The following is a 22,856-nucleotide window of genomic DNA, read 5'->3' as shown; positions in this document are numbered from 1 at the left end:
AATGTTTTTAGCATTGTTATTTTTTACCTTTTTATAAGTGATACTATGATGTAATCTTTAAAACATATAGACTAGCTCATGCATGAGATGTCGCGTCACACTGTAGCAGCAGCGTAGAGGATTTGCTGACTTAAGCACAAACAACTGGAACACAAATAGGGACGCTGACACGCGGTTACTCCGTGACCTTGGAGATCTATCGTTACAGAAAGCAACAATGCTGTTGAGAAAAGCCGACAGTTAAGCCTTAAACTCTACACAACATATACGTATTAATCACTGAAGCAGAGATAAACTTCAGTGACACCCTTTGAAGATTCCTCCCTCCTTTCTCTCTGACTATATCTTTCATGCCTGCGCCAGATAAACACGGATGAAATGATTTTCTTTTTATGAAGATTTGAATAGCAAAACATCTGAGGGCAGTTACTAAAGGAAAGGTTTTGTGCGTGTGGATGCACACATATGCAAATGCTTGATCTGTGCCCATTTGATTAAGATAGCTTTAAAGCAAACAGGCATTCAACTGACCAATTTTGGACAATTTCAAGTGATCCGATTACCCAGGGCCTGACATGGCTGGCCTGGCAGGGTCAGGAAAGCCCTCTGATAACAAGCTGACAGCTGTAGGATATTAATACTGTAAAGACCTGTAAAGACACCAACGTCCCTCTGTCTCTAGAACTCTTTTCTACATCTCCGTGTGCGCTTGTTTTTACCCACAAAAGACACAGAGAAAGAGAGCGAGCTAGAGAAATAGCACAGCAAAAGCTAGAAGGAGAGCACACACAGCACAGTGTGTGTCTGAAGGTGAGTGTGTATATCTGTTATGTCTCTGCTGGCAACCTTGCGCCAACCCCCCCTTCCCATTTTTCATCCAACTGCTGCAGTACACACTGCAGAGGGAGACAAGGGGGAGTGGTGGTGGGGTAGGGTGGAGGGGGGAGGCATGTGTAGCAGCCGGAGAGAAAGGGATTTTCCTGTGTTACTGTGCGGTTATGGGGAACAGTTGTCTGTTGCTGGGATTACTTGCAGTATTTAACAGGTTTGCATGGCTGGGGATGCAGGAATGGGACCCCACAGAGGCAGAGAGAGAGAGTTGATAACTGAGCTGCAGGTACACACACATGCATATACAAGCATGGCCCAGTAGAGCTAACAGCAGGCTGAGTGACTGCAGTGGGTGTTGATTCATCACTCTCACTCACAGTAGGTCCATCTTGCTGATAATTATCTTTGTCAAATTAATTATCAGTGTGTCAGCATGACAGTGGCGATGAATTACATCCAGATAACCTCGATTCATCAACAAAATGAGTTTCAGGGCAAATGTTTGGTGCATATGGATGTGCTCCTTGGAGATACTCTTTCGTCTTCATCCATCACTTCTCATTGACGTACCTCTCTCCATCACTCTCTCTGTATCTACTATCTGTATTCTCATAGAGGCGTTTTTAATTTTTAGGGTTTAAAAGTACCACAATCAACACTTGTCTGTGCAGGGTACCAGCAAAGCGGAGCCAACCCTACCAATATGAAAGTTTGTCCCTGACTGAGTGAGTGATGAAGTTGCCGAGTGATGAAGTTACACCATTGGCCAGTCATGTGTTGGAGTTTCCCCATTTTGCTGTTGCTCTTTCAAAATAAATAGGCGCGAGTGTTTTTGCTGCACGCCATTTTACCATTTAGTTACCGGAGCTGCCGAGGGTGCCAGGCCTTTATTTGAAGCAGGCTTATATTAGAGACAGGCATTTATTAAGGGGTGTCAAAGTTAGTCAAATGTGGTTGGTCAAGCCTTGCCTATTGTCGACTGGTCGCTCATTGATGCATATTCTCATTTGCCACATTGACTTCCATTTTTTCCACACCAGTCAAAAGAGCTGAAACACCCAATTACACAATTTGTCTTCTCGACTTGGCATAAGAATGTATTTTATAATAAGACGTGTCCCAATCCATTTTCTCTGGGACCGGCGCAACGAGGGGACAGCGCTGTTTGTTGTGTGTAAGTGGTGGGTGTGTAGGTGTGGTGCTGTCCGGAGTACTGAAACAGGGCGGAGGACATCGATAGACGGACTGTCTGCTTGCTTTTCATGGTTGTGAATAGAACTTTCGGCCCTGATCATTCATAAATGCAAAATATATTTAGCGCTTAACTAGTGCTATGTTCTTATATGAGTGCTCTGATTAATAAATGTATTCTTTAATGTTGTAACTGTAGCCTTATGTTGTTTTTATTTAGCCTTTCTGAGGCTATCGCCAAGATTCTGCTCACACAGATTTGGATAGTGCAACTTAGTTTACATGGTGATTTATTAACACACACTAAGGACATTGATTGAAAATACAAGAGTTATTTTCAAATATTTATTAACAGTATTATTTATATGCTGATATTTACACCAAAATAGACTATATATATATATATATATATCATGATTTATTGGGGGAAACCAAGCAATTCTATTTAAAATCAGACTTTAAGCACACCCATATAGCCCAAATGGAACGATCCTTTGTTTCATAACCACATTTTCCTGCCACTGTGATGATTCGACTGTGAGATTGGCTGTCGAATCAGGCATCTTGGATCGAATATATATTTTATATATATATATATATATATATATATATATATATATATATCTTCATTTTAGTATGAAGCTTCCTTCTTTTCTGATATGCTCCTGTTTGCCCTGTTGAATTTTTATCATGGCATTATGCTGTTAATACAAACTCAATACTTTCTGTATCCATTTCAAATTAAAAGTCCTGTAGCATTTCAGTGGACAGACCCTTCATATCATATGAAGAGAAAGATTTGTATTGTGAAAACATTTGCAGGAACATGATGTGTAAAATTCAAGAGAGAGAGAGAGAGAGAGAGAGGGAGAGAGTGTAAATAAATATAGTAAGCATGAAGACGGTCTTCCTGATTGCACTTTTGCTAAGCTTTGTTTGTTATGTCAACCTGCTGGTATGGAGGAAATGTCTGAGGAATCAACATCAGGATTCATTCTCTGGGAACCATGAGTATATCTAAATCTAGAGTCTTGCCTAAAAGTGAGTTGACCCGTGAATAAGGCCCAGATTACTCAGGTGTAACCACAAGTCCTTCAGCACTGTGCTTATTGGCTCGACTCCACACCAAACAGAGAGGGAGGCTATAACCACTGAGACATTACCCCCCTTCATAGAGTAACAATAAATGACATTTCACTCTTCAAACACGCCGTCATTTTTCTCACACAGCTCACATGTTTATAAATGTGTGTATGTGTGTGACAGGAGCTAGGTGATAACTTTATCAAGTGGTCCAGACAGAATGACACCATGACATCGGGACCTGAAACGGATCGTCTCCGAGGCTCACACCTGCACCACCTGACACTCTTGTAGGCGGTGAACACCTCTTTCATTATTAATTCACTCACTGCCATGACCGTATCTTTCATTCATTCATTTTTCATGTATCCCTGTACCGCTGCTATTTTGCGATTCAGCGCTCATAGAGCTTGTCGTATTTCTCCCCCTTTTCACTGAGAATCACAGTGAAACCTGTCAAACGTCTCAGGATAACAGCCGGGTGAACTTGGAGCTGTCTGTTGTCTATTTTTACACACATGTCCCCCCCCCCCACCACCCCCCTGTCTCTCTATTTGTTTGGCTTCGTTCTCCTTTTAATAACCTCACTCAATATAATACTCTATGTCCTTGGTGTGTGGTAATTACATTAGCATGGCTTTTGTTTGCCAAATGAGCAGCCCATATTAAAAGATATTTAGCTGTTCGTGATTGCATGTGTGTGTGTGTGTGTCTGTGTGTGTTTGCTGTTTGTGCTTCCGCGTCAAACAGCAGGTGGGTCATAATGAGAAACCAGGCCTCATGTGTCCACACAGTCATTCAAATATAACCTGAATGTAATTGAATAGGTGCCTCTCAGGGAGTTGCATGAGTGCTTTCTGCGCCACTTCCCTTTCAATCAATGTATTGTGTCGTGGCATCAGTCTGCCGGCAGCCTCGCTCGTCCTTTTTTTTGTTTTACTATTTCGTTCTCATTGGCTCCCTCTAACCACCTTGGTTAAACCTGCCTGTTTATTCCAGTCGTTTTTTGTTGTTTGGATCATTAGTTACGTGACATTTCTCTATGTAACTGCTGTTGACACTGTTTGTGTGCTCGCCAGGTGCTGGCGCCTCGGGCTAGTCAACATACACACATGCATGTTTTCGCTGTACATAAAAGGAAATGCGCATCACAGCCAATTAAATGTTATCAGGGTAGTTCTGCAATGATATTGAACTGATTATCCATGCGCTTTTCCTCGCAGAGACCCGCGGTTTGTTTTTTCTCTGTGTTTGAGTTCACGCTCGATTACATCCATTGACTTACTGCTGTGTTTAGCCATGCACACTTGTTTGTTTACATATGTGGATACGGATGTTGTTTTTCCAGATTATATGTGATGTAACCTTTGCGATTTGACCCTTCAGCCCCGCATCTCGTAGCGGAACTCCCATGGGGCTTTGCTGCTACCGCTGCTGTAGGAGTTAAAGTGATAGTTTACATGCTGGCTCCTACTAAATCACGACCTCTACTTGACCCCTTACATCTCGGACTGCCTTGCTGTCACTGCTTGAATGGACTGCTCATTTCATCCACCACTGTGGAGAGAAGGCAGAATGATAATCTGTGCTTTGGTGGATAGCGTATACTGTAGGAAATTACATTTTTTCAGTGGACAGTATGCAGTACATAGGGTCCATTTATTCATTTCAATAATCATAATCATCATAGAGGGAATATGATGCATTTGCATTTTCTGTCTCCAAAGATTTTCTTAACGGTGGTTGTTGACTGTAAAGTACTTTTTGCAGCAGTGCGTGGAGACAAAAGCTGGGTGATAATCAGTTTAAACCAGTGTCAGAATCAGAAAACCAAAATAAAATCAGTGTATTTTCCTGTGAAAATCGGTAAAAAGCAGAAAGATGATGAGGCTTTCACAATTATTTCATCATTTCCTTCTGTTGTTTTACTCCCATGCCCCAGTCGGACACAACTTAAAAGCATGCTAAGGCTATTTTGCTGTACACACACTGGGCCATTATTTAAGCTGAGGATCATTTAAATAAGCTGAGCAGGAAATAGGGATAAAAGAAAAGAGGATAGCCTCAATGCAGTGAAGCAGTGAATGGCTGTGTTCGTTGTAATAGACGAGGCGGCTCATAAGACTCTGCATGTGTTTATGTGTGTCTGCAGCGCTATACTGTACTGCACTGCATGTTGGAGAGGAGTGAGTTTGCAGTAATCTGTGTGTTCCCTCAGCCTCCGTCAGCAAGTTTCAGCCACAACCACAACATTAAAGACGAGGCACTGACAAGGCAGGGCCATCCGGGGCCACTTAAAACCAATACCGCAGGGCAGGGTAGGGCCTTCCATCAATTACAACCTGATTAGCCTAATCGTTGTGAAATAATCCAATCCAGGAGACAGCAGAGTCTCAACTCTGCAGACAACAGGCAAGCAAACCAGTGGAGAGCAGGGAGGAGATTGGGGGGGGGTAGCAACATATTGTGGCATTATAGTTTACGGTACAAAAATGATACGCATTGTAGAGCTGCAGATTGGATCAGCTATCAATTGTTATTTTCAGATTTCAAACTTTCAGCTCGCTTTGACCACTGGAGTGTTTTTTAGTCTTCTGGTCTCAAACAATGAACAAGTTTCCCGACTGACTTTAAGTGTTACAACAAGCACCAACTCTATGTGACTGCACTGACCCTCTCTTATCTGCCGATATCTCTCTTTATATAGTCCGTGGTCTCTGTATACCCTTACAAGAAAGAAGTATACTTAGTGTACTAGTAGTATACTTTTAGTAGTATACTTTAAATGTAAGAGTAGTAAACTTTGAGTACACAACTAGTTTACATCCAAGTTGTATTTTGTACTGCAACTATCACATGAACTATACTACAAGTGAACTTATAGGTATACTGTTAGTTAAATGTGTAGCCCACTTTTTAATTTATGAAAGCATACTCTCAGTAAACTACTAGGTTAATAGTTTTTACTGCAAGTATTGTAAACAGGATACATCTGGTTATGGTCATTTAATCACTCCCTCTTTTCATTATTCCATGCCCTATCCTGTTCTCTGGGTCAGGTCCACCTTTTTGGCAGGTCATATGGTATTTCAGTACTTGTTGATCTTCTCAAACTCATATTTTTGGGATATGTTTTCATATCTTGCCTAATTTTCCTGGCATGTGTCTGGGAAATGTGTTTCTAAGACCAGATGTGTAAGGATGTCATTTTAACCGGTTTATATGAGGTCATGAGAACTCATTCTTCAACAGAGCGGAGAGAGGACCTCAACTCAACAACGCTACCTCATGACAAGTAACCGCGGCAGTGCTACTTTTGGCTGAGTTTTCTCTTCCATTCTCCAGTAAACTTGCGGGCGGCGACGTGCTTTGAGTTCAGGCTGGTGCACGCCAAGGGTAGAGTACGAGCAGGGAGGCAGGGAGGCATCTGATCGTTTCTTTCCAAGCGGACCGCGAGGCAGTGATTGGTAGACGTTTTTTACAGGATTACAGCAGCTACAGATGACGGCTCTTTACGGTCCTTTTTCAGAGCTCATAAGTAGTGGATCGCTGTCGGGGCGTAAAGACCATTTCAACCAATATAACAAATAGTGTATACTGGATAACATCATCAACCCTGCCTTTAACTTATAGTACTTAGTCAAATATACTTATACTTTTCTGTATACTTTTCAGTATAAGCCAAGTATACTTGGACTCTTCTGTATACTTGCCAAGTACACCTAGACTTTTCTGTATACTTGTCGGTATAAGCCAAGTATACTTAAGTATAATTTTGTTAAGTATATCTCTGATAAGTACATAAAAAGTAAACTGAAAGTTCTTATTTCAAAAGAAGTATATTAATAGCACACTTGAATAAACTTATTTTTTGTAAGGGTACTCATGGAGTCATCAAATTCAGATTGTGGCAGCTGCCAATTCTCTGGTGCTTGCTGTTGTTTCCCTTTTCCCTGGTGTTTTTTTGGTTGAGTTGCTGAGTGATTAGAGGGTTATTCAGTTCACCTGTTGCGCAGGGTGTGGGGACTGGCTCTTAAATGATAGTTGAGAGCAGCTTGGTGCATTCCCCTCTTGGCCAATCAGGGTGTAACGACGCCCTTTCTGTAGGGCTTAAAAGAGGAGGGAAACTGCACACCCAGTGTCATTCTGATCTCTCCTTCACTCAATGCAACATGTGTTATCGGCTTTACCAGAAACTCTGGTCTGTTTTTGGCCCTTTTGGGATTCTGTGATCTTTGTGTTTTGTTTGTTGAGAGTGTTGACTCTCCTAGTTGGGGAAACAAGTTAAGTGCCAACCAATTGGGTTACCTGCACTGGGACGTTTAGGTACTATTTGTGCAACAGCTGGCTTGCCTTACAATAGCCTAACGCCTGCAGGCTGTATTTTTGTATTCTATTCATTTGTTGATTTTCAATGAAACCCTTTATACCCATTTCTTTTAGTGTATTTTATTTGGGAAAACTTTAAAGGAGGGTAAAAGGAAAAACACAAACCAATATTTCAGTTTCCTTAATTGTTTGTTAATATAGAGGCATTTGTTCATTATCGAAGAGGCATTTGTTCATTATTATTATTAAGAAGGCATTTTATTTTATATTATTATGTGGATGGGAACTGTTTTTTCAGTCTTCTGACTGAACAACTAAAGTCTGGGGAACTCAGTACCGCCACAAGATGACCACAAATATTTACTGAAGGTGTCGTTGTCATTTTCAGCTTTAGCAGATGTGTTTTCACCTGAAATGCCGAGAGCACACCTGAATCTGTTCACCTCCACTCTTTTTTTTCCATTGACTTTGATTGCATTTGTGCCGCCTCTAGATATCTCTGCATTGTGCGAAATTTAAAGAATGGTGAACATATATGTTGTTAATTACAATGCACTGATGTTAATTATCGTGGGCTACCCTTGATAAATAAATACTGATACATACAGTAATGAATTAGTGTTGTGATCTATTGTAGTACATTGCAGTTCGCTGCCATTGTTTTTTGGGCGTGCTTCTATCTGATAGTTTATGGTAAAATCATCAATAGCAAATCAAATCCCGAGGCCTGTATTGTGAGACTGTGTCGCAGTCGCACCCTCAACGGGAAAGATGACACAATGACAGGAGTTCAAACAGCAAAAGCGAATGGGAGACGTAAAAGGATGTGAAAGCTGACAGAAAAAAAAGGTGAATTAAAATTTGAGAGCCAGCTGGCTGACCTCTAACCCACTGAGTCGGTGATTGAGGAGAAGGCAGTATTTCACTTCCTTCCCACGGGGGTTGAAAGAACACATCAGATTGGATAAAAGTTAAATAAAGGAGGGAAAGAGTCCATCCTACCACTATCTCTATCATGACACTCCTCTGCCTATCTCCCTCACTCGCTGTCTCTTCTCCCTCTCTGAGATTTGACAGCAGGATGATAAATCATGGGTCTACAGTTGACTGATGGTTGAGGGAGTGGAGATCTCGTATACAGCAGCAGCAGCAGTAGGCTCCACTAACTGGCTCGGAGTGCAAAAGGACAAGACTATGTGGCAAAGGGCCAAGAAGAGACGTGGGTTTCTGCACCACATCTGTTGTACTTCAGACAGATGTTCTGCTGACTGGCAGGCTCACGGGACGCAGTCGCCCTTTTTTGTTCTAGTCGAATCTTCTAGGTGTCACCTAGCTCTAGTTCTTTGTCCTTGTAAATAAGCGTTACCGAACACTGACTTTAATTCCAGGCACTTAGACTGTTATCGGGGCATTATTACAGTACACGGCTTTGTTGAATACTCGATTCTGATTGGTCACTCAATATATATATATAGTATAACAGACCGTTGCTATGGGCGCAGTGCTGATGTTGGACTTTGGCGGATCGTTTTTGTGTCAAATTATTGATTTCTTAAATAAGTAGCCATATACAGTAATAATGTACAGCTAGCGGGTCATTGTTGTGAAATAAACCCCTTTAAGGCGATGCAAGACCCCTCTGCTCCGTGCCGGTATCCTCCCCTCCCCACATCGTCCTGTCGGGGTTTATTTCACAACAATGATCGGCTCACTGTATATTATCCCTTACTTATAAGCCTCATAGATGTGGGTCAGAAGGGGCCTGCTACACCCACGAATAGGTTTTTTTATCGATTCACATGGGCGATCACCAAAAGATGGAATAAAAGAAGACAACCTCTAAAGGCTGTAGTAATTATGACAAGAACGAAAGCGGAAGTCAGGCGTTTTAGTATAGACAGAGTTTAATGGGGTGGATGTCGGGGTCGATGGATGGAACACAAAACACAGTGCTTACAAAAATGTGTGGTTGTCAACCTAAAGTTTCATTTTCACTTTTAAAACAGTAATTTATAGCCGAAACACAATATTTTTCTTGTTACTTTATTGTTGTTTTTGCCTAAACCCTAAAAAGCGTTTTTTATTTATGTTCAAAACATAATGTTTCATTCAGCTTTACAACATTTTAGAATGTGTTGCTTTTAAGTTTCGCTTTCACTTTTACAACGTAGCAGATGTAGCAGGCCCCTACTGACCCACATCTACAATGTTCATAACGACTGATAATGCACATTTGAGCTGATAACAATCAAACTGGGTGTGAATTCTGATGTAAAGCTCAAGTCAAAGCTAAGGGGCTGCTTTAGGCGCTGTTTAAAACTAATATCTTCAGTTGTGATGTTATTGATTATTCAGCTTTCGATTTTCTTTTTTTTGATTCATGTGTGAGCCTCAGTGCAAATGACCAGACAGACCTTGACTTTAACACTGTCTTCTGAGATTCTGCAGAGTAGGGGAAACGTCTGATAAATACCAAAGCCGACACTACTTGACACTCATTGACAGTGACGTTGTTTAGTGTAATGTGATACGTTGCTGAATTTCGCCCAGTGTATCTTTATCTCCCCGTGCTGACAGCTACAGGATGAGAAGTTGTCTGAACACCAGGAACAAGAGGACATGAGGTGGAAAATGTGTTGCACAAGCAAAATGCAAAAGGCAACCGTGCACTCTCACACATACACAGACTCACTGATAATTTAGAAATATTGATCTAATGCTGTATATACAGGATGTGACATTAGGTAATGTGACCACATTTTCATTTGTGACATTCATACGGTGGTAGATTAGAGAGAAGGGCAGTGTGTGTGTGTGTGTGTGTGCGACCTTATCTTCAGCTGCAAATCTAATTATTGGCGCGCAGCAATTTACTGTACAGTATCTGTGCGTGTGCAGAATGTCCGTATGTGCACGTGTTCAGTCATGCATATAGTATATGCCTCTCAGTCTACATTAGGCATGACGGATGATTCAGACGAGCAGTTACTATGTTATGTTGAAGCAATATTTACATAATGATATAATGATGTGAGGAATTACGGATGCTACAAAATGACATCTCAGTGAGGCCATTAGAAGCACAGAGGATATGTGAGTACCAGACAATAGGTACTTATCACAGTCAAGACAATTGTTTAACTCCTTTTTGTTATTCCGGTGACATTTTAACTTACAGTAATGTGCCCCTACTCAAATTCGAAATCATATGCAAACATGAATCAAAGATAATATCTAAAAATAGTTTCCTAATACATTGCATTTCTCTTTCCTCCTTTGAATCACATATTGCGTTCACCTTTTCCCACTTACATGCAGACGTAAAATGACACACACACACATACTAATGCCATTTTACAGAGCAGTCTAGAAACATTTTTGCAGAATGCGTGACAGTGCTTTATCTATGCCTTATATAGTAATGCAAAAGGAAATGTCAGCGCCTCCGATGTGCAAAGCAGTTTTAATAATAAGCCCATTAATGATGTTTAATGAAGTCCACATATCATTATCATCATCAGCTCTGTTATCCCCAAACATAGCCTGCAATATCTGTTATTCACCCTGTAGGATTGTATTTATTATTTTTGTAACATCGGTATGTGTTCTTGTCCTCTCCTCTGCTTTACATTGCTTACAGCTTGGCTGGATTGCAACCATCTACATCTTATACTACATGCAGTCTATTTTTGTCCCCCGTCTTATTACATTTCTGATTAGTATATTTCCGACTTGTATGAATAATCATTCCTTTTGTGTGCTTGTGTGTATTTCTTCTTTGATGAGGTTTTTTTTTTTGTTGGTATTTATGCATGTCATCCAGAAGAAGCTCTGAGTATCTATGGGGGACTGATGTGATCTATGGTTTGGTGCATTGTTTTTAGGCGCGATGATTAGCTCATAGCAGGTGCTAGCTTGCCTCGCAGTCCCTGGAGTGTTTCACAGGAAATACCAGCAAATTGCTGCAGGTGATAATGCCGCATGAGGCGACCAGCTTATTGCGTGAGAAAAGAAAAATAAGGTGCTAAGTAAATCATTTGTCCCCACTTGTGCACTTGTAGAGTTGCGAAAATGGGTGAGAAATTTAACACATTACCGCATACACACAACAACATTACGTAATATAGGCCCTGTTTTGACCTTGTACTGTACAAATGAGCTAATCTCACATGCATAACTTACAATGCAGTTTGTTTTAACACAACACCACTGTTTGTGTTATTAAATGTTAGTGAACTGATGATAATTCAAAATATAAGCTGGTTTATCTGCTGTGTTTACAATGTAAACAAATATATGAGCATCAGATACCATTAATAACTGAGGTTGTTGTCTACTGGTGATATTGTATTTAAAGAGTTGGTAGTGATATTATCAAATTCGGTGTTTTGATTTTTGAAGGCCGACAGAGTAATAGCTTTTTCTGAATCTTTCAACCGGAGTTTGCTCAGTTGTCACGGAGACAACTTTTGTTTGATTCTCATTTAAATGGCTGATATAAACAAATCCTAAATAGCTTTGTAAAACTGTACTGTAACTGAGATGTATTTATTATCTATTAGTCCCTGCATTAATTTGAGAGAGATTGTTTTTTATCGTTTATTAGGATTTTTAGTGGTGGGGGTACTAATGTGTTAACATTAGGATAACAAATTGTGACTTTATAGAGGTCTTATTATGCTTATTTTCAGGTTCATACTTGTAATTTTGGTTTCTACTAGAACATAATGTTCAAAAAAACACTTTACTTTTCTCACCCTCTGTCTGAAACGCTCTGTTTGAGCTCCTGAGAACCAGTTATCCTTCTGAAAATTGTGAAATGCAACCGCGGTAGACTACGCAATGATCCTCAGTTGTTCTGGGGAGGAGGTTGGGTAATACTGTATATTGACTGACAAAGTGACGACTGCCCGGCAACAGCCACATTCATTAAACAATGGATATCAGCATCACCAGGATGTCTGTTCAGTCCTGCGTGAATCAATAGCTGTAGAGGTCATGGATGATGCACATACAGTACATGTAAGAGTGTGCATGTGTGAGTGTTTCATCCAAATGCAACCCTCCCTAACTCATCGATATCCTCTCTCTGCACCCCCCCCACCCCCTCCACCTGTCTCTCTCTCTCTCTCTCTCACCCCTGCCCCTCACCTCTCTGTCTCCCACCTAGATGGTTTATAAGCCCTGGCTGTGTTCTCAGTACTTCCAGACCACCCAGATGCACTGCAGTAAGCGAATCCCCTGTGGTCAGTACTGCCTGGAGGTGCAGCAGCGGTGCCCCTTCGTCCTGCCCGACAATGATGATCTCATTCATGGAGGCAGCCCCAGTTTTATATGCACAGGTACAAAACAAATCATCTTACAGTTTATGCGTTCTTCTGTTGGTTTTTATAGCTTCTGTGTTTGTTTTCTTTAAACCTTCTTCTTACCATAAAGAAAGAGCATTACTTCCCCAAATCCTGGGATTCAAATCTATAAGTAACAAGCTTCCTCTTAACCTCTTGGCCTGAGTAACTTATTGTACAACGGGTGAACACACAGTGAGTTGACGTAGTGTCTTACTCAATGATACAGTGAACACTTGTGACTTTACAGTTCTAAGATGTTCTGTTTAATCACCAGACTAACAGGGTGATACACCATAACAACACATACTACTCACAGCATCAAGAGGCATCTGTACAATGGAGGACTGTAACAATAAGTCTGTATCTGTACTGAACTGTTAGTGAATGCAGAGCTTATTTCCAACCCTGGACACCCACACATACACACAAATAAATGGTTAACCTTGTCAGGACCAGATTTTTGTCTCCACATGCATGGACGGTGAGTGAGTGAGTGAGTGGGGGCACAGTATTACTGTGTGAACAGATTTTTGTCCCCAGAACATGATTAATAAAAACACACACTTACATCACATGTTGATGCTGCTCTCTGGTGGTCATGTTGAGCATCAGGTTACGTTCATGCACAGCATGGCAGAATAAATGACACACTGTAGTGGTTGAACAAAGTTGGTCACAGGTTTTCATCAGGGTCACTGTCAGCATTCAGCAGTAGCTTGCACACCTATATTGTGTTACACTAATCAGTAGAGTGGGAGGGTGGTTCTCCACATCAGTTGATGATGTGTCATTTCCTTGTTTTTCGACCAATAGGCTTGCACATTGATGGAGAACCATCCTCCCACTCTACTGATTAGTGCAACACAATACAGGTGTGCAAGCTACTGCTGAATGCTGACAGTGACTCTGATGAAGACCTTTGTTGGTCGCAACGCGTTGGTTATTTTAAACAATTATTGCCATGAAAAATAAAGGCATTTTAACTTTGTTCAAACTCTACAGTGTACCTTGGATTATTTTTGAGGGACACTTGCATTTTGTAATTTTTTGAGACCGTATTCCACCCATGCAATGAGCCCTTCCCAAGATTAAATTAAAAGTAGTGTTTGTGTTTCTTATTTGTGTACATTTTTTTCAATTGGTCATTTGCACTGATTTATGTATTTATGAAGAATACTAAACAAGGCTGCTTTTGACGCTCTTTGAAATTGAAGGATAAGCGTGGCAATATTCTATATTTTTTGTTATTATCAACAAAAGACCAACACCAACACTGTGTCCATCTCTAAATAGTTTCGGATTTCACCAGCCTGTTGAACCACATTTGAATCTTTAAAAACAGGTCATATATACTGTGTATTAGTTTTTATTATTTTTTTTAATTTTGTTTTTCAAAAAAAGGCTAAATAATTTCCTTAACCAGCTGGGCACTATAGTTTTTTGAAAATGTCTCAAATAGGAGTGAATAGTACATTTGTCGGGGACTATTTTCAGCTGCATAGTAGATTAATACACATTTAAAGTGCTAGTATGTGGGTTTGAGTCAAAATTATGGCAATCTATGGCACATTAGAGTAAACCATATCAGGATTTGACTAAACACTAAGTCAATTGGATCACTTAGATTGGTTTTGGGCTTTTCTAGACTATCACCAAACTTGTTAGACACTTTTTATGCAGTAGAAAGGTTATACCATCAATTCAATTCAATTCTACACAAGCTGATGTACAGGGCAAGACAAATCAAGTATGTGGGTGAATAAGTAAATGAGTGAGATGACAGCAGCTATTGCAGCACTTTCAGGTTGTGCCTTTCACCTCTACATGTATGTGCATGTGTGTATTTTGTCAATAACTCTGCAAACATGGTCGCTCTAAAAGGAAAGTTGCAGTAATTACACGGTTCCTCTTGTCACAGTTAAGCTGTTGACAGTCAAACTGTGCTGAGTGGGCACACACTCCTTCAACGTTCACTCCTCACATTAGCATGCACTCTGACAAACCCCCTGTACTTCATTGGAGAGAGTGTCAGTCAGCTGTTTGGGATTTCAGTCCTTGTGTCAGTGCAGTTCATTTGGATGCATAATGCTTTTGTTTCTATATTGAATGCATCTTCAATTTGTATTTTACATTTTCATGTTTCTTAAAAAAAAAGCACAAACCACTGTATATTTTTGGACAAATATATGGAATCCATACATCAGAAGCTCTTCTAAAGTGAATCTGTAGGCCAAGTTGCAAAGGTAAGACTGTAATCACAGTAATTCAATTAGGTTGCTGAGCAGAAAAGAAAAGAGATATTAGAGGTGCAGCACATAGAATAAAGAAATCACACGTTTATTACAACCTGGTTGCTGCTGGGTGCTCAGTGCACTGCAAGAAAACACATGAAATGAACAAAACACACAATTGTCACATTAAGAAACTTTAGAATACTGCAAAAGGGCTGCATTATTGTTAATACTTATTAATCAATTCATTGTTTGATCTATAAAATGTCAGAATATATGGGAATTTTCCAAAGCCCGAGGTGACATATTCACACAGCTTGTTTTGTCTAACAGCAGTCCAAAACCCAAGGACATTAATTTGACTATATTAAAATACTACAAATATTGATATTGATATTGATTGATACATTGATATTTGAAAAGCTGTAACCATTGCATTTTTTTGCATTGTGCTTGAAAATTGATGAATGATTATCAAAACTATACTATTCTATTAATTTTCAGAAAGTAAAAGTTAGTTTACTATTTGAATAATTGTTTCAGCTCCAGCTGCAAATAAATAAACAGAGTGTGTATTTTCACCAGAGTGAAAATAGTCACATGGCCGCTATTTGACTATTTACAGCTGGTAATAGTAGTAGTAATTAGTAAATAGTAGTTGTGGTGAATGAATGGGTCAAACTTTAATCTTTGGAGACTGGAGTTTGAGTCACATGAAAAGCCTGTTTTTTCACTTAGTTGACTTTTTATTTTCTGTTTTTTAAATTATTATTTTCAGTTGCAGTTTGGTTAGGTTTAAGCACTAAAACTACATGGTTAGGTTTAGGAAAAAATATAAATACAGTACATACTGTACATATACAGTATGTAATGTATGCCTGGGTTGGGTGCAAATAGTGCTGTTGGCTACTGACACCTGGGTGCTAACAGCATCTGCCATAAATACATCACAAGAAATGCTGCAAATCAAACAGTCAAACAGAACTGAGTTAACACACAAAAGATGTTTTTAGGGGACACTAAAAAACTGATGAGCATGTGCGGAAGTTCATAAACATATAGTAATGTCATATTACAGAGCAGTCAAGAAACATTGTAGTACTTTAACTATGCCTTATATAGTAATGCAAGAGGAAATGTCAGCGCCTCCAATGTGCAAAACAGTTTTAATGATAAGCCCATTACTGATGTTTGATGAAGAGCAAATAGATATATCACTGAGGCTCACTGAGGTTCGTTGTTGTTATTGTCTTTTATGTCTTTTGGTTCTCAAAGCAGTGCTTGCGGGGTAAACTGTTTTTGTGACATGAAGGATTAATATTGAAAAATGTTACATGTAGCATCTTTAAGACAATGTGTGAGCTGACTGTTTTATGTCTCCACCACCACCACCACCCAGGGCTGCTGGAGGACTATCCATCAGGTGTTGACCCGAATGCAGAGTGCTGCGACGTGCGGTGGGACTTGAAAGTGGACAACCGTTCCCGGGGGACCCTGAAAAGAACTCACCCGCCATGCCAGCACCGTACCTCCCTCAGCTCCTCGGCAGCCTGCAGACTGTGTAACAGCCGGCTCAAACTCTGCCTGCTGGTCCTCGTCCTCCTACACACTGTTGCCAGCCTCACTGCATCCCACAATGCAACAGGACTGGGCCTCCCCGCCATCACGCCTCTGGAGGAGAGCCCTGCCAACGAGGAGTGATAGAGCTGCCAGGAGGAGGTGAGGTTGTCGGGGTGGGGGATTCCCTCACCATGGCAACCGGTGTGGAAAAATACAGCCACAGTTGTGCGAGCGGCTGGAGCTGTGTGCCTGTGGACATTCTGCAACGCTTTCTGGCAAATGGAAAACGTGGGACGCTTTGAGACGAAAGACACACAAATCAATCAAAACAAATAAATAAGTAAACAAACAGACATACTAAGGGACTCGACCGGTCCCTTAGATAGAAAGGGGACAATGCCACAGCCTTTGTTGAGTGGGAAGGTCGGCTTCCCCACGGCTGAGTTTCTCTCACTACGCTTTTTTACACTGTGTTCCAATTATTGGTTTCTGTTGCACTGGCTGACTATGGAATAACACAATCATATTCTCTTTCTAATGTTCATTCTTTGTGTTCGTTTCTGGTTCTCTCATACAGGAAGAAAATGTGTTCTCTAAATAAGACAGATAATGTGTAAAAAAAATAATTAGCTGCAAGTGTGTGTGCGATGGTTTGTGTTTCTAGATTTGTGTGCGAGTATGCGTGGGCGTGGGCGTGCATGTCTTTATACGTGTGTGTGTGTGTGTGTGAGAGAGAGATGATGAGTGTGTGTTGCTGACACGTACCCTAAAAGTCTAGCTACCAGGCTGGTGCAGCGATGATGTCCCCCCCCTCCCCAACCTCCCTGGTGTCACTTAGCTCTGCTGTGCTCGTTTGTTGGCCACAGTCCCATTAAAACTTCACTGAATGTGGTTCTGATGTCCGTCATAAAACACTGTGTTTAACACAGCTTCATGGTTTTCCTACACTTTGTTTTGTGAGATAATATTCACATATTAACACTGTTTTAAAGGATCAAAAACATTTCTGTAATTAGATTCAGTAAAAAAACTAACACCTGGCTAAACTGTGAAACACAGCAGGAACAAACAGGATGCATTTATTCCTCTAAATGTCACCAACATTGATATCTCAATTTTAGTACAACTTTGGGATCTATTTTTATAGTTTTGACAGACAGAAAGTCCTTCATTTTTTGGAGGATAAAGGATAAGAGTGTCATCCGCTGGCTGTTTACTGCAAGTGTCAAAAGATAACACAAAATACTGCACAGTGAATAAGATAAGGCGAATTGTAGTATATATAACATCCAGTCATGTACATGTCATCATGCAGTATTAGCCAACGTTTTATTAGTAATCAGTTAACATTATTACATTGTCCGGATGATTGTGTTGTTGGCATTTGGCTTGTAGATCTTAATGTCCGTTTGTAAATCGGACATCGGCCTCCAAAGATTAACACATTTTGAACTGCTGACAGGTGTTCACTAACGCTAAAACACATCAGTGACCGTAATGGGTTGCAAGCTGTCAAGGTACTCCTAATTCGTAAGGATCAATATCATAAACTAACTTCAATGTGTAAGTGTAATATATGGCCACTTTCTCTCTGTCAGCTTCTCTTTATATGGATATTAATCTTTCGCACATACTCTATACATTTCTGGTGATGAACAATTGACAGATGACAGATGAATAGACCGGTGATATATAATGATAGTCAGGATGCTCCGCTTCGATTCCTATTCCCTATATCACGGCACCTTGCTTTCTTATATGGCAGGTAAATGAAATGAAGGCTGAGTTTGCACAAAAGGTTTTCCTGTGCAATGAAGGATTGTTATAAACATTTTGGGTGAACTCACTCTCAGTTTTGACACGTAATACAATGATTCAGATAGTCTGGCTAAACTTAATTTACTTTTTTATAATCTATATTTAATACATGTCATCTGACAGCTTGATTTTATTGCCATTGGACTTCATTGCAGTGAAGTTGACAGCCAAAACTATAAAAGTAAGAGCCAAGCTGTATTAAACCATTGTTTAAGCTTCAGGTTATCGCTACGATACAGCTGAGCCAAAAGAACAAAATCTGAATCTGAATAATTTGACATAAACTTAAAAACAATTCATTAAAATAAAATAAAATAAAAAATATTTTTCACTGCCATCTGGATTTTCTGACAAGGCTGCATATGGTGTGTTGAACGATGATGGTTTAAAGACGCTAAACTGAAGCATCAGGATTTGCACTCCTCAGGTGTTTTGAACGGAGATGAACAAAAGACGAGGCAGAAGCACGTTAGATGCCAAAGAACCTGTAGAAAGCTTTTAATTAACATGCTGACAAAATTAGGAGGGTCAGGGAATCTTTATGTTGGTCATTTTAGGTTCATTACCTTTTAATAATACTAAAATATACCTGGAATAACTGTCAGCTATTCAAAGTCGGGTAATATATGACCATTTTGCAATATCTCCTGCTGTTCAGTTTTTAAAGATAGGATAATTTTATCTCATAGAACAAACATGAAACTGTGTTAAGCTTGTCTTAACCAAAGATATTATTTCAGGCGTTTTACCAAAACCCCATTCAGACTGTGGTCACTTTCTTTTAGCAACACTGCTCAGCAAAGGTAACTGACATCAGGATTACAGCACTGGATCAATACATGTTATTCCCTTGTTGCTCCAGACAAAGAAGCTTTTGTTATTTTAGATTTTAAAGGTACTATCCAGTCAAAATAAATGTCGGCAACATAAACTACTGAAGGTTCCTTTGTCTCCTCTGCCTTAAGAGCATTGGTTCTTCTCTCTCTCCCTGCTGTTCAAGTATAAATAGTTTTATTCTATCGTCAATTCTTGAACTCAATTTACCGTTTGCCCTCAAACCAATACTCACGTCGACATCAGTGGTGTCATTTTAACCTCAGGCCTTTTTATTCACAGGAAACATGATGACTGGATGTTACCTTTAAAGACTTTTTATAATTGGTAAACTCCCATGCAGCTGTTATGAAGATAAAATGTCACCGTCTCACTAGGAAAGGTAGCACGCTACTTGCGGTAGCGTGAAGGAAAATCCTCTGTCCACTAATAGGTATATTAGACTATAACCCTGCTCCCTGGCCATAGAGTACGTATAGGATGACGCTACATATCAGAGACAATTTGTTCAAAATGGTCAGTTTGTTTCTGTTGAATCAGAATGTGTACTCGATTGTCATGAACTGCATGTCGAGGATCTCTGCAAGGTTACGACGGCCTCGTTTGTTGATTGTCCTCAGCCCCACTCCGCACTCCACATCTGATCCCAAATCAGCTCCTGTAGCATGCCCACTGTCTTGTACTTTCCTCCTCAGAACATCAAACTAATGTCTCATTAAGTAAAGGGCTTATTAAGATATACAGTACAAACATGATCATCCACACAGTCAGACACACTTAACAATCCAATTTGTTCGCAGGCAAAGGGTAAAAACATGGCTCATTTCCTGTTTCTTTTTAAACTGGTGTACTGGTGCAGTACAGAGACGTCCCACCGGCTGCTGCTGGAGAGCACGAACAGAAACAAATCCAGAGAGAGGAGCATGTCACTGTTTGCGTAATGGCATAACCTGATAAGTCAGCTGACACTTATGTTTATTTTATAAATGTTGACCAGCGTGTGAACAGAAAGGAATGGTTGTGACCTTAAGGGCTGACTTCTTCTTCTTTAGTTTCTAGATTTTCTTTTGTCTCTTCGATGAACAAGGCTGCGTGATCAGGTATTCGAAGATGAACAGATGTTGTTGAATGCGTTTTTTTGTTTTTTTTTCCACTCTCAATGTTGATTACTTAAACGAGATGTCCAATGCGGTATCTGATGTCAAGACTTTTATTATACAGCTTATATGAGGATTTAAAATTCATCATTATTCACATCATGATGTCTATATAACCAGTATATTGGCTTATTTTGACACATATTCTGTTTAGACCCTGCCCCACTCTAGACATTACCATCCCTGCTTGCATGAAATACATCATTGTCATTCAGCACAGCGCACCCATGCCCATCTCGGATGACCGCAGTCAGTGATAGAAAAATGCTGCTATTCTATTGGTCACCAGTAGATGGAGATATTTTTATTCTTTTATATTGCTACTGCTGCTGAAGACCTATCACACAAGGACTGGCATATACACGGGAGTCAGGAAGGCTGAGCTCTGGAGGGTAAAAGTGTGCTGTTGGTGTGTGTGTGTGTGTGTGTGTGTGTGTGTGTGTGTGTGTGTGTGTGTGCAGAAACGTGTGTTTGTGTCTTTCGCTAATTGCTGTGTGTTCTCTGGAGAGCTCATTAGCGTCGCTACGACCTCGGGGCCTGCAGGACAGGTGTGGCAAACCACCACTGTCTTTATAGACCCACAGGGACATGCTACATTAGTTGTCTCATTATTCACCGCAGCCCTAAAGCTGCATGGACTGTAGTATGAAACCATTGTACTGTACAATGTGGAATGACTGTGCCAGTGCCCCAAGACCCCAAACAGACTAGGGTAGGGCTATTTCTTTCCTGCACTTGCCTAATAGAATATCCCCCTAACCCATGTCTGAAATGAGACGGTGCACAGAAGGTCAGGGAGAACGACGTGGACAATGACCTGAAACTGGTGCCAAAGCATACCTTGTATTGAGTCAAATAAACCCAATTCAAATCTGATATGACACGCTGCTTTTCACGATCAAATATAATGGGCAACAGGAGGAAAAACAGGGTCTGTCAGTGTCGGAGAAAATGTGCCATGTTAGCAATATATACGGATTGCATCTCATAAGCCTCACTCACCATAAAACACATGTAATGTAGGCCTAAAGGGATCTCTTCAAGACATACATGTGATTTCATTCTGCCTGCCATGTCAGCAACTCATGCCGTGATGCAGCAACAGCCATCACAAAACCAACTGTTGGACATGTCTGCTTGACAATGCAGAAATGCATCCTCGCTGTGGCTGCATGGGTGCGAATGCTGCGCATATATTGTGTTGTCCTTCATGCCGCTTCAGACATTAGCACCAAGGATGGACCTTGTGTGTGAGGTTTCTTCCAGACAATAATAGAATTAGACTGATGTAAATCTCTGATTTGACTTTTGTTGGTAATGCAGGCATGCACACAACAGTTACTCTGCTGTGATAATTTTTTATTTTTGGTGTGTTTTAGTTTGTCACTTTTTACTGCATTATACTGATAAGAAATTGTGTAGGGTCCTATAGATTCAGTCTAGATCCCCCTACAATGGTCTGTAGCAGTCGTAGGGTATGGTCTGTCACATTCCACAACACACCAACCTACAAAAACTAATTTAGTGTTTTTCCCCCTGCACATATAGACTATGTATGCCTCTTGCCCCTAACCCCCTGTGAACCCACCACCAAATGGTATGTACACAAATATTGCCCTCTTTCACTCCCTGTCAGCCTCTCTCTGTTTTCACAATAGTTCCGTTCTCTATCCTGTGGATCTATGCAGAAGCCCATTTCCTTTTTTTGGTTGTAAATACGTTCCCTAGTATGCTGAACAATGTATGTCTTTGCGTCCAGGTTTCCTTGTGTATTTTTAAGTTGATGTCATGCTGTTACTTTCTTCTTCTTCCTCTTCTTCTTCTAATTCTTTTTCTATTATTTTGAGCGTCTGAAATCATTGATGTTAAAAGAGAATGTGGTGAGGTTTAACCAATAGACTCGTCCTCAGCTTCGCAACCTTATTGTGAAAGGTTGCGGTTCTGTGTGTGTGAAAGCGAAAGATTTACGATTATAGACATGAAAAAGGTTCAAAGTCATATAGAAGTATCATTGCGATTATGATTATTATGATTACTATTATACTACCAGTATATTGTAATATTATAGATGCTTTAGTTCAAGTAACTTCTTTAATTTTTTTACAAACAACTTTGATGAAATGATTTATAAAACAGTCTCACGAGTCATGATCTTTTCGAAAAGTATGAAAACTACTGCTACAATGATTAAAATTGTGTTCTGATGAAAATAAATACAGACATATAATCTGTTTCTCTGTTGTGTTTTTATAATGTGGCATGTTTCAATTAAGATGCGAAAACAGAGAGTGTATTTTTATGTAACATGCTTTCATAAACTAATAATGGAAGGGGGAATGTTTGTACCTTGAAGAAGTGGTTGAGTTAGTGTGCAACAGACGAGGGCCTCAAAAGAGTGAAAGAGTGTCTGAATCGGCAATTTCCACAACCTGTCAACAGCCCACGATGATGACACAAAGAGCAATCTTATGACA

At 40.2% G+C, this 22,856-nt stretch overlaps 1 protein-coding gene across 1 annotated transcript in view; it reads left to right on the top strand.

The window, feature by feature from the left end:
• LOC119500339 (transmembrane protein FAM155A) overlaps positions 1 to 22,615 on the top strand; it is a 93,579-nt gene extending 70,964 nt beyond the window's left edge. Inside the window, exons 2-3 of the mRNA XM_037790034.1 lie at positions 12,605 to 12,776; positions 16,413 to 22,615. Of these exons, the coding sequence (XP_037645962.1) occupies positions 12,605 to 12,776; positions 16,413 to 16,714 (474 nt within the window). The 3' untranslated portion in view covers positions 16,715 to 22,615. The remainder of the gene's footprint in view (positions 1 to 12,604; positions 12,777 to 16,412) is intronic.
• Positions 22,616 to 22,856: the final 241 nt, after the last annotated feature.

Source organism: Sebastes umbrosus, chromosome 13 (genome assembly GCF_015220745.1).
Source record: "Sebastes umbrosus isolate fSebUmb1 chromosome 13, fSebUmb1.pri, whole genome shotgun sequence".
Lineage (NCBI taxonomy): Eukaryota > Metazoa > Chordata > Actinopteri > Perciformes > Sebastidae > Sebastes > Sebastes umbrosus.
The sequence above is the reverse complement of the archived record's forward strand: the minus strand, read 5'-3'. Positions and strand labels throughout refer to the sequence as shown.